This window comes from Pseudophryne corroboree, chromosome 2 (assembly GCF_028390025.1).
Source record: "Pseudophryne corroboree isolate aPseCor3 chromosome 2, aPseCor3.hap2, whole genome shotgun sequence".
NCBI lineage: Eukaryota > Metazoa > Chordata > Amphibia > Anura > Myobatrachidae > Pseudophryne > Pseudophryne corroboree.
In genome coordinates this window covers 427660523-427675934 of record NC_086445.1, presented here as the reverse complement: position 1 = coordinate 427675934, position 15412 = coordinate 427660523, and the positions used below count along the sequence as shown (strand labels likewise).

The 15412-nt window shown below is 43.1% G+C and overlaps 1 protein-coding gene across 5 annotated transcripts in view; it reads right to left on the bottom strand.

Annotated features, from left to right (window-relative positions):
• NXPE3 (neurexophilin and PC-esterase domain family member 3) overlaps positions 1-15412 on the bottom strand; it is a 44078-nt gene that overhangs the window by 13024 nt on the left and 15642 nt on the right. For all 5 annotated transcript variants that reach the window (XM_063953604.1, XM_063953600.1, XM_063953601.1 and 2 more), the window contains one exon: positions 13644-13841. In XM_063953604.1, coding sequence (XP_063809674.1) covers positions 13644-13841 — 198 coding nt within the window. The remainder of the gene's footprint in view (positions 1-13643; positions 13842-15412) is intronic.

Genomic DNA, 15412 nt, shown 5'->3' with positions numbered 1-15412 from the left:
ATAATCCACTAGCTAGAGAGATAATGCCACAGCCGGGGGACACTTTTATACCGGTCCCTGCGGCCGTGGCATTAAATCACTAACTAGTCACCCCAGGCCGAGGTACCCTGGAGGAGTGGGGACCCCTTAAATCAAGGGGGTCCCCCCCCTCCAGCCACCCAAGGGCCAGGGGTGAAGCCCGAAGCTGTCCCCCCATCTAAGGGCGGCTGATGGGAGGCTGATAGCCAAGTGTCAAAAAAAAGAATATTGTTTTCTTGTAGCAGAACTACAAGTCCCAGCAAGCCTCCCCCGCAAGCTGGTACTTGGAGAACCACAAGTACTAGCATGTGGGGGGGAAACGGGCCCGCTGGTACCTGTAGTTCTACTGCAAAAAATAATAATACCCAAATAAAAACATTACACACACACCGTGATAGTATAACTTTATTACATACATGCACACCGACACACACACATACTTACCTATGTTGACACGAGGCTCGGTCCTCTTCACCAGTAGAATCCACGGGGTACCTGTAAACAAAATTATACTCACAAACAATCCTGTGTTTATCTGTCCTCTTCAGAGTTTGTAATCCACGTACTTGGCAAAATAATAAAACGCAAAACCTGAATCACGCACTGAAAGGGGTCCCATGTTTACACATAGGACCCCTTTCCCCCACTGCCGGGACCCCCCGTGACTGCTGTCAAAGAGGGTCCTTTCAGCCAATGAGGGAGCGCCACGTCGTGGCACTCTCCTGATTGGCTGTGCGCGTCTGAGCTGTCAGGCGGCGCACTCGAGATGTAGCACATAGGCGCTCCATTGTATCCAATGGTGGGAACTTTGCGTCAGCGGTTGAGGTTACTCGCGGCCAACCGCTGACCGCAAAGTTCCCACCATTGAATATAATGGAGCGCCTATGTGCTATGCGCCGCCTGACAGCTCAGACGCGCACAGCCATCAGGAGAGTGCCATGACGTGGCGCTCCCTGATTGGCTGAAGGGACCCTCTTTGACAGCAGTCACGGGGGGTCCCGGCAGTCGGGGAAAGGGGTCCCATGTGTAAACATGGGACCCCTTTCAGTGCGTGGATCGGGTTATGCGTTTTATTATTTTACCAAGTACGTGGATTACAAACTCTGAAGAGGACAGATCTACACAGGCTTGCTTGTGAGTATAATTTTATTTACAGGTACCCCGTGGATTCTACTGGTGAAGAGGACCGAGCCTCGTGTCAACATAGGTAAGTATGTGTGTGTCGGTGTGCATGTATGTAATAAAGTTATACTATCACGGTGTGTGTGTACTGTTTTTATTTGGCTATTTTTTTTGCAGTAGAACTACAGGTACCAGCGGGCCCTTAGATGGGGGGACAGCTTCGGGCTTCACCCCTGGCCCTTGGGCGGCTGGAGGGGGGGGACCCCTTGATTTAAGGGGTCCCACTCCTCCAGGGTACCCCGGCCAGGGGTGACTAGTTGGGAATTTAATGACACGGCCGCAGGGACCGGTATAAAAGTGTCCCCCGGCTGTGGCATTATCTCTCTAGCTAGTGGAGCCCGGTGCTGGTGTGAAAAATACGGGGGACCCCTACGTCTTTTGTCCCCCGTATTTTTGGCACCAGGACCGGACGCAGAGCCCGGTGCTGGTTGTTAAAATACGGGGGATCCCCAGTCATTTTTTCCCCCGTATTTTTACAACCAGGACAGGCTCAAAGAGCCTGGTTATGCTTAGGAGGGGGGACCCCATGCATTTTTTTTTCAGGATTTTTAACCCATTCCCACTGAAAAACATGCTCTGATCTCTCCATAGTATTTTAGTCCGTAAAAAAAATATATATATTCTTTAAAAAATATATATTAAATAATACTTGTGGCTCCTAAATAGACAAACCAAGTAGATTATCCCTTCTAATATAAAATAGATATGCTATTAGCAATAAAAAAAACAAAAAACATGTTTTTACAAAATTTTATTAGATCACGCCAGCAAAATGAGACGGACTGAAATTGACGAAATGACTGTCGAAAAGCACTGTTGTCGAATCAACATTCTTCAATTGAATATACTTTTGTCGAAAAGCCGCATTTTTACCATTGCAGACATGTCGAATTTGACAAATGTCGAATTGCAAAAAGTCGAATCTGAAACGGCCGTTTTTTTGTCGAAAAGTACTGTATTGCATTGTCGAATCAGTTTTTTTGTTGAAAATGCCCCGTTTTTCGACATTTGCGGCAATTTGACCGCAATTGCATATGGCCCATATGTAACTAGCCATCTATACATGATTCTGCAAGCTGTACATGGGCAGTGTACAGGAATTTATATTCTGTTTCTGCAATACTGTTCTCTCTTTACCAGAATTAAAAATGTTCTTAGTACAAAAAAAAAAAAAAAAAAAAGGCCTTTTAAAAAAAATTAATTATATTTGAATGCAAGATTTACACCAAATCACAGAAACCAATCAGCTTTAGGGTGAATTCAATTAGCGGGTAAATTGATGCCCCGGGGGTTATTCAGTTGTCCCTGATGGCCGGCATAATCAAAGATTTTTTTTTCACCTGCCTGGATTTGGTCGTATTTATCACAGCCCATCCGCATCTGAGATGCGGATTGTGATAAATAGGTCCTGGCCCGCTTACATTCATTATTTTTTAATGGAACAGAGCAAATATTAGCAATAAATAAGTGATAGATTTGCCTCAATGTAAAATATTAGAAGCCACCAGAGACCACAGAATAGGCTTCACAGATCTGAGAGATGACTTGTTATCCTTGTATTTTTGCAAGTATTTAATATTAAAGTTAAGTATTATCATTACTGTATTATTTTTTAATAATGACAAGGTAAAAACTTTCAGTGATTAGTGAGAGGAAGTTGGAAATGAAAATCTAACAGAAATGAGGAACGGTCTAGGTTATAAAATATTATAACACTTTTTAACTAATTAAATAAACAATAGAAACAAAAATGTAATGTAACATGTATATGTGATGTACCTTCACTTGGGAACCCCCTCTAACATCATGTCCCACCTTACTTCACTTACCCCTTATTATTTTGTGACATGCAATTTGTCTTATGTTTCCTATTTCACACATCAATTAAAACAAATTTAGGAAAAAGACTGTATGCCAACAGGGAATACAATTTTTTTTTTTTTTAAATGAATCAAGGCCTATTGACAATTGTGTCACATGGTCATCAAATTGAATTCAATCAAAGCTCAAACCATTTTGAAATTCTTCTGACAGCCTCCAATTATAGTAACATGCATGGAAGCAGTCGGGTAGATTATCAGCAACTAGTCCTATAATAATTTTCAAGACTGAACATATTAATTATTTACTGATCATTTTATGATTAACACATAATTACTACTCAATTTATTTGGTACTCTTAAAAAACGTATTCACTGATGCTCCCAATCCTCCTAAATGTGAAAGTGAAATCCATTTCTAAGCGGCTAAAATGTGCATTCATCAAGTGGTAAAAGAAAGGCTTTTTCTTCTGTACTAAGTGTCAAAGTCAGAAAAATATCACGCTACACACTGCCATATATGCACCTCATGCGAGTGCCTGCTGCGTGTGCATGAGCCCTCCCGTGCGTGCGCATACTCTCAGTTGCGTGCACCCGCAGGCGCACGGTATGCGCATTTACGGTAGAGTTTATGTGCGTCTAGCGGGCGACTCAATCGTAACATATTTTAGTCATATAATGTATTTTGTAGATTATGGTCCCTTTGATAGAATCTGAAAGTTTAGTTAATGTAGTATGTTCAGAGACAAAGAGATCCCTCTTTGTTTGATACGAAGGGTCAGACAGGGGTTACACAGTGGTGTTTAGTATCCATCGGAAGAGAATATAATTAGCAATATTCCGGTGTTGGTTTGAAGCGGATTAATCGCTCGTGCGTATAGTTATGGACATAAGAAGTTTATGGACATTTACTATATTTGCACTTTATTACCCATGCGGCGGGAAACCCAGTTTCCCTCCCACCTGAGCAGTTTGAAATAGTCACAGCCCACCTGTATGAACCAACCTATGACCTTTTGTTATAATGCGAAGACGAATTCCTGTGTCCAATGAACAATAAGAATGTAGGGACCATTGTACTGTACTGTGTGTAAGTGTATAAAAGGACAAGCCGATCTGGGCCAGCTCTCTACTCTCTTCAACGGTTCTCATTGCTGATAATCGGGAGCTGGATATCCAGAAAGGCGCATGCGATTGTTTCCCCTGGTGCGTAAGTTCTCTGCAACCATATTGTCTCTTATTTAATGTTATATGCCATTCTCTCTCTCCTTCCCCTCTTTTAAATGTAATTGTATCTTTATTGTATTTTATGTGTAGTTATCCGGTTAGGTATTTTATGTTATCTTGGTAGTGTATAACTTGTATTGTATTATTCTTTTGCAATTGAACGTTCATTCATTTCCTTAAAAGGCGTTAGACCCTTAGACAGGTATTTGAGTGTTTATTATATTGCTAAGGGGTTCTCTGAGCGTCACATACGCTCATACAGCTTTTAGACTAACAAGGTTACACTGTGTTGCATTTACACCTTATCACTGCACAAGGGTTTACAGTATAAGTACATTGTTTATGGTATAGTTATAAAGGTTTAACTCTGTGAGCGTCAGCGCCGCTTGTGATCTCCTCGTGGTCCCAAGCGTCCGCTACGCTGACAGCGTATCATTACGTTAGTCGGCAGCCTATAGCGTGCTTGCCTTTACGCTCTAAGCCGTGAGCGAACGTGCCGCTCGTGCGCCTCGTCCACGGCTAAGCGCTCATTACGCTACGTGCGTACTCTTACGGTATTCCATACGCCAATTGCGTACTGTGTTCATTAACCTTTTAGAGTGTTTTATGCAAGGTATAGAATAGGCAGTCAATTGGGGACTCGCCCGCTCTTCACATATCTGCACTAGGCAATTCCAGCAGACATTATCGGTCAGCAAAAGGCGGGAGGTAATATTCCTCGTAGTGCTGACCAGATAAGCGTCTGCTTCGCTTAGTAAGGAGTGCTGAAGGAATCCGGAACCGGGAGGTAGGAACAGTACGTTATTGTCTTTTAAAACCTATTTAGTTTCTGTATTGCGTACGTACGCATAAGCACACACACCTGTATTTCTTGCTTAGTAATATTTGTCCATATCTCATCCTCCTGGTTGCCATTTCATAATTGATAATGTGCTGAGAAAGATTTGTTGCTATTGGTAGTTAAAGAGTAAAAATAATACATTAAGGGGTAATTTGTAAACACACACACAGCTTTGCCTAAAATACAAGGAGAGACCTGTGTGGTGCTCGGTAGATGATTACAGTTAAAGATCATCTACATTGATAAACGTGCTAATTGTATTTCTGTGAACGTACTTGGTCTGCGTACACGTGTCCTTACAAGGGCAGGGCGTACGCGACGCAAGGGTCGACGCACGGAGCGTATATTACGCAACGGAGCGTCTGGGTACGCCCACCGAAACTCAAATCGCACAATAGCATTATTTTAGTGGGGGCGGTATAGTATAGCCACGCGATAATAGCACAAATTGATTTCAGTTTCCAAAACTTAGTTTAAATACCTTACTTTACTGTAATGCCTCTGGGGAGAGCTATCAGATTACGGGAAATGATTTTTCTGATCAGAAAACTATAGAATGATAGTGGGTTGAAAACGGTATGAGTGTATTGAACTCCTCTTGGTGAAGTCTTGGTGAAATCTTGGTGAAGTAAATCTTGGTGAAGTAAGTCTTGGTGAATCACGGTACGTGATGAGCACGGTCTAGGTGAAAACGTGCGACGGAGTGTGATAAAGTTTTCGTTGTATTACGCTCTGGCTGTTTTGGAGCACAGTAGGGAGACTCCAATGATCCTACAATTTATAGGCAACAAGTGTCTATAAGTGGTACGATTGGACCGCACGGTTGTATGTGTGACCAATAACGCAACATGATATGAGGTCATATATTAAATTGCCCCCATGCGTGTTGTAGGGAGCACATGCAAGTGTGATTTGTGTAAAAATAAGGAATTTTCGCTGGTAGTGCCTGCAACGATTACGTGGGTCTGCAAAAAGGGGCGGATTCGTTGTACTCGGAGCAGAAGAAGCTGGTGGTAGAGCTTGGAGAACTTCCACCGTAGACTTCTGTGTTTAGTGCATTTTAGGAAGTTTTTCTGTGTTAAAAAAAAGGTCCACAATGGCAGCCAAGTGCACAACACAGGGACGTTCAGCAGTCAGGGTTCAGACTGAAGAGGCTCGCAGACCCCGAGGGTCTGCTCGGTTAGTAATGTGGGGGAGGTATGGTCCCCACACTGAGACCTTTTGTGATGAATGGACACGAATGACTGTGGGGGATAAAGCACCATTTCCTGGGATAGGTAGTTTTGACTCAGAGGTATTGCATAATTTAAGGCGAAGGATCTGTCTCATAAAATCCTGGAAACAACGAATTAGACATTATGATTGTTTACAGTTATGGCAACAGGAAAGTGAAATGCAAAGAAATTTAACTTACATATCTGACTCTCATCTTGGGAGGAGAGACATGGCAATGGAGAGGATTATGGCTGCAGAGAATGGCACGATGGGGTATGATAAACAGGCACTTAGCAACTGTATTATAGAGGATAAGACTAATTGTAATAAACGTAACGATGATAATTGTAATACTGTTAAATGTACAACTATTAACCCATGCAAGTTGCACCCCATGTTAAACTTCCCTCAGGATTACAAACAAGAAAGTGAGCCCAGCACGATGTCGGTACCTCTTCCAGAAGCCATCCTACAAGACATCCAGGTGGACGCGACCAAATCGGTAAAGGCAGTAATCAAACCCCCTAACGGAGGGTCAGGTGAGGTCGTGTCCACAGGTACGTATGGTGTTATACATCACGCACAAACAAATGTACCTCATATTGTAGAACCAACTCAGAATGACGTTATTGGACTTAATCCTGTCAGGGTAATTGCAGTACCAAATGGGAAAACTGACACTTCAGGAGTCACTCCTGTCAGGAACATCGCCATGCACTGCCCCTTTTCCCGAACAGAATTAAGAACAATTTTGTCTGAATTTCCTGACCCTAGGAAAGACTTAATTGCATGTCAAAAGTATATTAGAGAGCTAGGAAATTCTGCAGAGCCAAATAACAAAGATTGGAGGAGGACAGTTTTGAGGGCATGTTTACCCCCCGATGTCGACTCAGTGAAATTTATCGCTGACTGTAAACTAGATGAAGAAATACCACTAACAGACGAGTATAATCAGGATAATGTAAAGAGAATCAACTTACAGTTAGGAGTATATTTCCCTGCAGTGGTAAAGTGGAATAAAATTTTTACAATAAGACAAAAAGAAGGTGAATCCACACCAGAGTATTTTCACCGGGCTCTGCAGGATATGGCTAGGTACACTGGTATAGATGACATTAAAACTAATGTACACCACAGAGAGGTAGCTGTGTCCGTATTAATGGACGGATTAAAAGATACACTAAGAATCAGGGTACAAACCTCTCTACCTCACTGGAGAGGTATCTCGGTGGCTGCATTAAGAGAGTCCGCTATCGAGCATGACCGTAATATCCAAAGAACCAGGGAAGCACAGGGAGAGCGGTTGATGGTAATGAGCATCCAAGCACTAGAGGAGGCATCAAGTCGACCGAAACCCCAGGCCACTAGCACATGGAGGAAGCCAAGGATTTGTTATCTTTGTAAAAGAGAAGGGCATTATGCCAGCAATTGTAATAGCCCACATAAAGTCAGACCCCCTAGACAAAGAAATGAGCAAAGTTATGACACACCAAATTATAATCAGGGATCATATAGGAAGAATTTTGGGCCACACCAATGATATGTAGTCAGGAAAAGGTGATCATTAGGATTGATGGTAAGCCTGAGGTTATTGTTAACAAATCGGGAGGTCATTCCTTGAGGACACAGGAATGACCGGGTAAAATTTGTAATGTATCTGTGAAATGTTTTCTTTTTCCCCATCTCTGACAGTTATCGGTAGGACTCAAACATTACATAGCTACTTGGTCTTCGCAGAAGTCTACCAAACCCCAGCATGACCTATCCGCATCAATGTATCCTGGCCAGATACAAAGGGTGGAGTATGGAGGTGCTGGTGGGAGGGACTGAGCAAGGATACCATTGGACATGTAGATATGACAGCCTTATGATGAACGGCAGATCTGACAATGTTTTAAAATGTTTAAAAAATGTTTTTTTCCTGTTGTTGTTTATTGTTGGTTTATGTAATATATATGAATATGAATTGTTCTCTCTCTCTTTTGTTTTTTTTTGTTTTCTCTCTTCTCACTCATGTTTTCATGTTTTAAAGATGGTATGTCACACATCAGTTAGACAAATGGTAATGCAAGATTTTTTTTGCTCCTTACAGAGAGATCGCTGATTTGGAAGGAGTATTGTATCACCAGAATGTTCGGTTGGAAGACTGAGAGACAGCACCTTTGAGATGACAGCAGAACAAGAAGAACAACAAGACTAGAGAACTAATTATCGTAACAAGTTTCTCTCCCCCCCCCCCCCCCCCCCCAAACTGTTTTTTTTTTTTTTCTGTACCCCCATTACAAATTTCTCCTTTTCTCCTCCTGTAAGATGGACTTGCCCCAAGAGACTGTGATATGGATTTTCCTGTTGACCATGATGTTGACCAGAGCAGTCTGTTTCGGTGAGAGTACCAGTGAGGTCGAGAAAGGATCCAGAAGGGTTTCTGATGACTAAGACGGAGGTGTAAATTTCCAATAGCAACACAATCACCGAGCAAAGGCGAGTACCGGAAACGATCTAACAGCCATGTTATTTGTAAACATTGTGAAGGAATGTTAACTGAAAAGAACTGTATCTGTAGACACTGTGACAGTGTAGTTGAGGATGGGTGCATCAAGAAATGTCAGTCCAGTTTTAACATTAACATGGACCGGCATCCATTGAGTGACTACCACTCCTTAGTGGGTAAAGTGTTAAATCAGACAGATTGTTGGGTATGCTCTCAAGTACCTCAAGGCCATAGCAAATCAGGATTAGTGCCCTTCCCTTTAACTATAGGGGAGGTACTTGAGCTAAGTGGTGGGAGGCCGGTGGACAGGAGGTTTAATATCTCCAGTCCTCCTAGTTTGAAGCTCCACCAATATCATGTGGATAGATCCCTAGTATGTTTTAACATTTCCAATCCCCGAAAGCCGGGAAATTGGGAAGTGTCATGGAATAACCAAACCATGACCTTTTCATACAGAGCCGATAGAATGCCTACAGATACAGAACTTATACGCCACATAGCCGGTAGCGGAAAATATTTCCGATAAAGGTATACCCTAGGAAGTAGGACCATGAGAGTTGGAGAGGTATCACCAGGATACTGTGCACATATCGTACAAACTGATACGTGTACTAAACAGATGGGAGAATTAAAGGCCCTACACACTTGGCGATATTCTGAAAGATATGAACGATCTCGTTCATAAATGAACGAGAACTCGTTCATATCTTTCAGTGTGGAGACTTAAGCGATGAACGATGCGCGTCCCCGCGCTCGTTCATCGCTGGTCTCCCGTCGGATGTGCATGCAGGCCAATATGGACGATCTCGTCCATATTTGCCTGCACTTCAATGCAGCCGGGTGACGGGGGGAGTGAAGAAACTTCACTCCCCCCGTCACTGCCCCCCCCGCCGCCGGGTCGCTCGTCGGCCACCTCGGCGGCACATCGCCAAGTGAGTAGGGCCCATTAGGGTTAGGAGATTTCATATGGAAAATGTGTAATATGGTAATGTCCTATTCCGTCCCATATGTTCTCCCCGATGATGCATATTTCATATGCGGGAGGAAGGCGTATAAGTGGCTTGCCCCAAACTCAGAAGGGTTATGTTACATTGGAAAAGTACTGCCTGAGGTAATGACTGTATCCCACACTAAAATGAAGGATATTCACTGCAGTGCCCAAGCTCCTTATACTCACACTCATTACGAACACATCGTTAAACGCCACCTGATAGAAAGAACAGAGCATCCGGCCTCTGACCTGATCCATGAATCCACCGGGATTCAATTCCTAATCGCGTTAGATATCACTCGTACCGCCAGAGGAGAGATAAATTATAAATATATATCTGCGCTTGCAAATTTATTAGACAATATCACTGAAATGTATGATGACACATTCAGGTATACCGGAAGGGAGCTCCAAGCTTATAAAACAGAACTGGTTCAGCATAGGATGATTCTCAATTATCTCACAGCTGTGACAGGCGGGTATTGTGTTACCCTAGCGACTCAGTATGGAATAAAGTGCTGCACATATATTACAAACAGCACCGAGGACCCGGTCGAGGTCATAGACAAAAAGATGGATGACATTTTGCAATTAAAATGGGAGTTCCGAAGGAAACACAATCTCACCCTTGCCGCTGTGGGTAATGAGCTGACCAGTTGGGTGTCATGGTTGAACCCACGAAATTGGTTCTCTGGTTTAGGAGAATGGACTCAAGGAATTATCATGGATGTAGGGAAATTTATTTTGTGTACTCTGGGTGTCATCATATTGGTCGGTCTGATATTTAGATGCGTTCGGGTTTTAACAAAGTGTAAACGTAGCGCCCGAGTGATGAGTTTAAGAAGTGAAGATACTGTAATAACAACGACTGATTTGGTTTATGACCCAACAATAGAGACAATGTTGTGATGAAAATGTGATTCCACGGTCCGTTTCTTTCACCTGTTTCTCCTTTGTTTTCCTCCAAGGTAAAAAGACATCCGCTTGGAAGAAGAATTTGACAACCTTTTACACAGACAACTGATGGACTATGCCATAGACCCCCATATCCCTAGTACCTTTAAATTTTACGCTAGCCCAACACTTTTTGTAAGTCTATGGACATTGAGAAAGCTTTTGCTCGCACTTTGGCAAAAGCCCAAGGAGACTACAGTCAACATGTACATCGAGACAAGACAAGACAAGACAAGACCTCAATCGGCAAATGTATATTAAACTCACATAGTTTATCACTGCATTTACCATAATTGTTCTTTATCTTCATCTCTACAACCTTCAGGTAATAACACACATAGTCGATAGGGAATATAGGCACAGATATCAGCACTCACATATCCCCCTATTTATGTATCATCAACTAAAATGTGCTCCCCATTTTGTTGCAACCAAAAGCCGAAAAGAGCTCGGTAAAGTTTGACAGCCCATCCACAGACCCGTACCACGGGATAAGAAGGAATTCAAATGTATACTTCGCAATACCTCGAAGCTTGATTTAAAACACGTACGCCACGATGATACATGACCCCCCAAACATGGATACATACACACATGCTTCTGCTATCTCACTAGGTCATACCCTTTTCCTACCTTCTCCTCTCCTCCCCTACCCAACCATAGAAATGTATTTACACATGACATATATTTTTCTCTTTTTGAAATGTTTTAGGAAGTGGCAGTTATTGGTGACTGCCAAAGGGTGGACTGTCAAAGTCAGAAAAATATCACGCTACACACTGCCATATATGCACCTCATGCGAGTGCCTGCTGCGTGTGCATGAGCCCTCCCGTGCGTGCGCATACTCTCAGTTGCGTGCACCCGCAGGCGCACGGTATGCGCATTTATGGTAGAGTTTATGTGCGTCTAGCGGGCGACTCAATCGTAACATATTTTAGTCATATAATGTATTTTGTAGATTATGGTCCCTTTGATAGAATCTGAAAGTTTAGTTAATGTAGTATGTTCAGAGACAAAGAGATCCCTCTTTGTTTGATACGAAGGGTCAGACAGGGGTTACACAGTGGTGTTTAGTATCCATCGGAAGAGAATATAATTAGCAATATTCCGGTGTTGGTTTGAAGCGGATTAATCGCTCGTGCGTATAGTTATGGACATAAGAAGTTTATGGACATTTACTATATTTGCACTTTATTACCCATGCGGCGGGAAACCCAGTTTCCCTCCCACCTGAGCAGTTTGAAATAGTCACAGCCCACCTGTATGAACCAACCTATGACCTTTTGTTATAATGCGAAGACGAATTCCTGTGTCCAATGAACAATAAGAATGTAGGGACCATTGTACTGTACTGTGTGTAAGTGTATAAAAGGACAAGCCGATCTGGGCCAGCTCTCTACTCTCTTCAACGGTTCTCATTGCTGATAATCGGGAGCTGGATATCCAGAAAGGCGCATACGATTGTTTCCCCTGGTGCGTAAGTTCTCTGCAACCATATTGTCTCTTATTTAATGTTATATGCCATTCTCTCTCTCCTTCCCCTCTTTTAAATGTAATTGTATCTTTATTGTATTTTATGTGTAGTTATCCGGTTAGGTATTTTATGTTATCTTGGTAGTGTATAACTTGTATTGTATTATTCTTTTGCAATTGAACGTTCATTCATTTCCTTAAAAGGCGTTAGACCCTTAGACAGGTATTTGAGTGTTTATTATATTGCTAAGGGGTTCTCTGAGCGTCACATACGCTCATACAGCTTTTAGACTAACAAGGTTACACTGTGTTGCATTTACACCTTATCACTGCACAAGGGTTTACAGTATAAGTACATTGTTTATGGTATAGTTATAAAGGTTTAACTCTGTGAGCGTCAGCGCCGCTTGTGATCTCCTCGTGGTCCCAAGCGTCCGCTACGCTGACAGCGTATCATTACGTTAGTCGGCAGCCTATAGCGTGCTTGCCTTTACGCTCTAAGCCGTGAGCGAACGTGCCGCTCGTGCGCCTCGTCCACGGCTAAGCGTTCATTACGCTACGTGCGTACTCTTACGGTATTCCATACGCCAATTGCGTACTGTGTTCATTAACCTTTTAGAGTGTTTTATACAAGGTATAGAATAGGCATTGTCATAAGGAACATGAGCAGGCAGATTAGAAGAGCTCAGCAAGGGCTGCATTTAAGATCGGTACGGATTACCGGCAGCATACTTCATTTAGCGTCACACTGATCTTGTGGTGCCATTCATATTACTGGTTTTATCAGAAACAAGGGCCCTCATTCCGAGTTGTTCACTCGTTGCCGAGTTTCGTTATATTGCAATTAGTCGCTTACTGCGCAAGGTTCGCAGAGCGCATGCGCTTAGTTATTTTACACAAAAGTTAGATATTTTACTCACGGCATAACGAGGATTTTTCATCGTTCTGGTGATCGTACTGTGATTGACAGGAAGTGGGTGTTTCTGGGCGGAAACTGGCCGTTTTCTGGGCGTGTGCGAAAAAACGCTGCCGTTTCTGGGAAAAACGCGGGAGTGTCTGGAGAAACGGGGTAGTGTCTGGGCGAGTTTGTGACGTCAAACCAGGAACGAAACTGACTGAACTGATCGCAGTGGCAGAGTAAGTCCCGAGCTACTCAGAAACTGCAAAGAAATTTCTATTCACAATTATGCAAATCTTTCGTTCGCAATTCTGCAAAGCGAAGATTCACTCCCAGTAGGCGGCGGCTTAGCGTGTGCAATGCTGCTAAAAGCAGCTAGCGAGCTAACAACTCGGAATGAGGGCCAAGGCTCTGTTAGCTTACATATTCATTTTAGACCCATCACTGCCCTACAATGTAAAGGTTATTATGCTGTTCACTTCAGTAGTATCAGCAGGAACACAAAAAAAATAAAACAGGACAAGGAAATTACCTGGCACAAATTCTGTGAGATATTCGAACCATTGCCTTATTGTAGAATCACCAAACAAATGCACCACTTTCCCTTGTAAACAGTCTGTGATATCGGAGGGCTTGTCAAACTGCCAGACAATGGATCTCCCAGACATCCACTGATCTCTGTAATAATAGCCTGCCGGCAGAAACTTGGAGCTACGGAGCAAAGGCTTGTCTAAAAACCAACGAGTACAACAATTAATAACATGCACCTGTACCATTTCCATGCTGACTTGTTCTTTGTGCAATTGTTTAGTTGTTGAAATTAGTCAACAGTACAGTCAGTCAATGTTGGGAAGTTCTATTTATGTTAGAAATGTAAGAAAGCAAGGTCCCAGCATGACAGCCAGACTGCAGTCCCCCAGTGACAGCCGCTTTACACCTGCCAGTAGCGTTCTGTTTCACAATTACTTTTTTGTTGGACGTGTGGGAAGTTGATTTTTATTCTTTAATGAAATTGCGCCTGCAGTTGAAATAACATTTCATTGGGCATATTCCATTTACTTTCTTTAAAAGGTATAATTATGTATACAAAAATTGCAGTTGTAGAAGAGAAATAAAGGAACTAAGAGCCCCATTTAATAAAGAGGCATAAATCCTTTAGAACTCGCTAAAAATAAGAATTTACTTACCGATAATTCTATTTCTCGGAGTCCGTAGTGGATGCTGGGGTTCCTGAAAGGACCATGGGGAATAGCGGCTCCGCAGGAGACAGGGCACAAAAAAGTAAAGCTTTTACCAGATCAGGTGGTGTGCACTGGCTCCTCCCCCTATGACCCTCCTCCAGACTCCAGTTAGGTACTGTGCCCGGACGAGCGTACACAATAAGGGAGGCAATTTGAATCCCGGGTAAGACTCATACCAGCCACACCAATCACACCGTACAACTTGTGATCTAAACCCAGTTAACAGTATGATAACAGAAAGAGCCTCTTAAAGATGGCTCCTTAACAATATAACCCGAATTTGTTAACAATAACTATGTACAGTATTGCAGATAATCCGCACTTGGGATGGGCGCCCAGCATCCACTACGGACTCCGAGAAATAGAATTATCGGTAAGTAAATTCTTATTTTCTCTATCGTCCTAAGTGGATGCTGGGGTTCCTGAAAGGACCATGGGGATTATACCAAAGCTCCCAAACGGGCGGGAGAGTGCGGATGACTCTGCAGCACCGAATGAGAGAATTCCAAGTCCTCTTTTGCCAGGGTATCAAATTTGTAGAATTTTACAAACGTGTTTTCCCCCGACCACGTAGCTGCTCGACAGAATTGTAATGCCGAGACCCCTCGGGCAGCCGCCCAAGATGAGCCCACCTTCCTTGTGGAATGGGCCTTAACAGATTTAGGCTGTGGCAGGCCTGCCACAGAATGAGCAAGTTGAATTGTGTTACAAATCCAACGAGCAATCGTCTGCTTAGAAGCAGGGGCACCCAACTTGTTGGGTGCATATAGTATCAACAGCGAGTCAGATTTTCTGACTTCAGCCGTCCTTGAAATGTATATTTTTAAGGCTCTGACAACGTCCAACAACTTGGAGTCCTCCAAGTCGCCAGTGGCCGCAGGCACCACAATAGGTTGGTTCAGGTGAAACGCTGATACCACCTTAGGGAGAAAATGCGGACGAGTCCTCAGTTCTGCCCTATCCGAATGGAAGATTAGATAAGGGCTTTTATAAGATAAAGCCGCCAATTCAGATACTCTCCTGGCGGAAGCCAGGGCCAGTAACATAGTCACTTTCCATG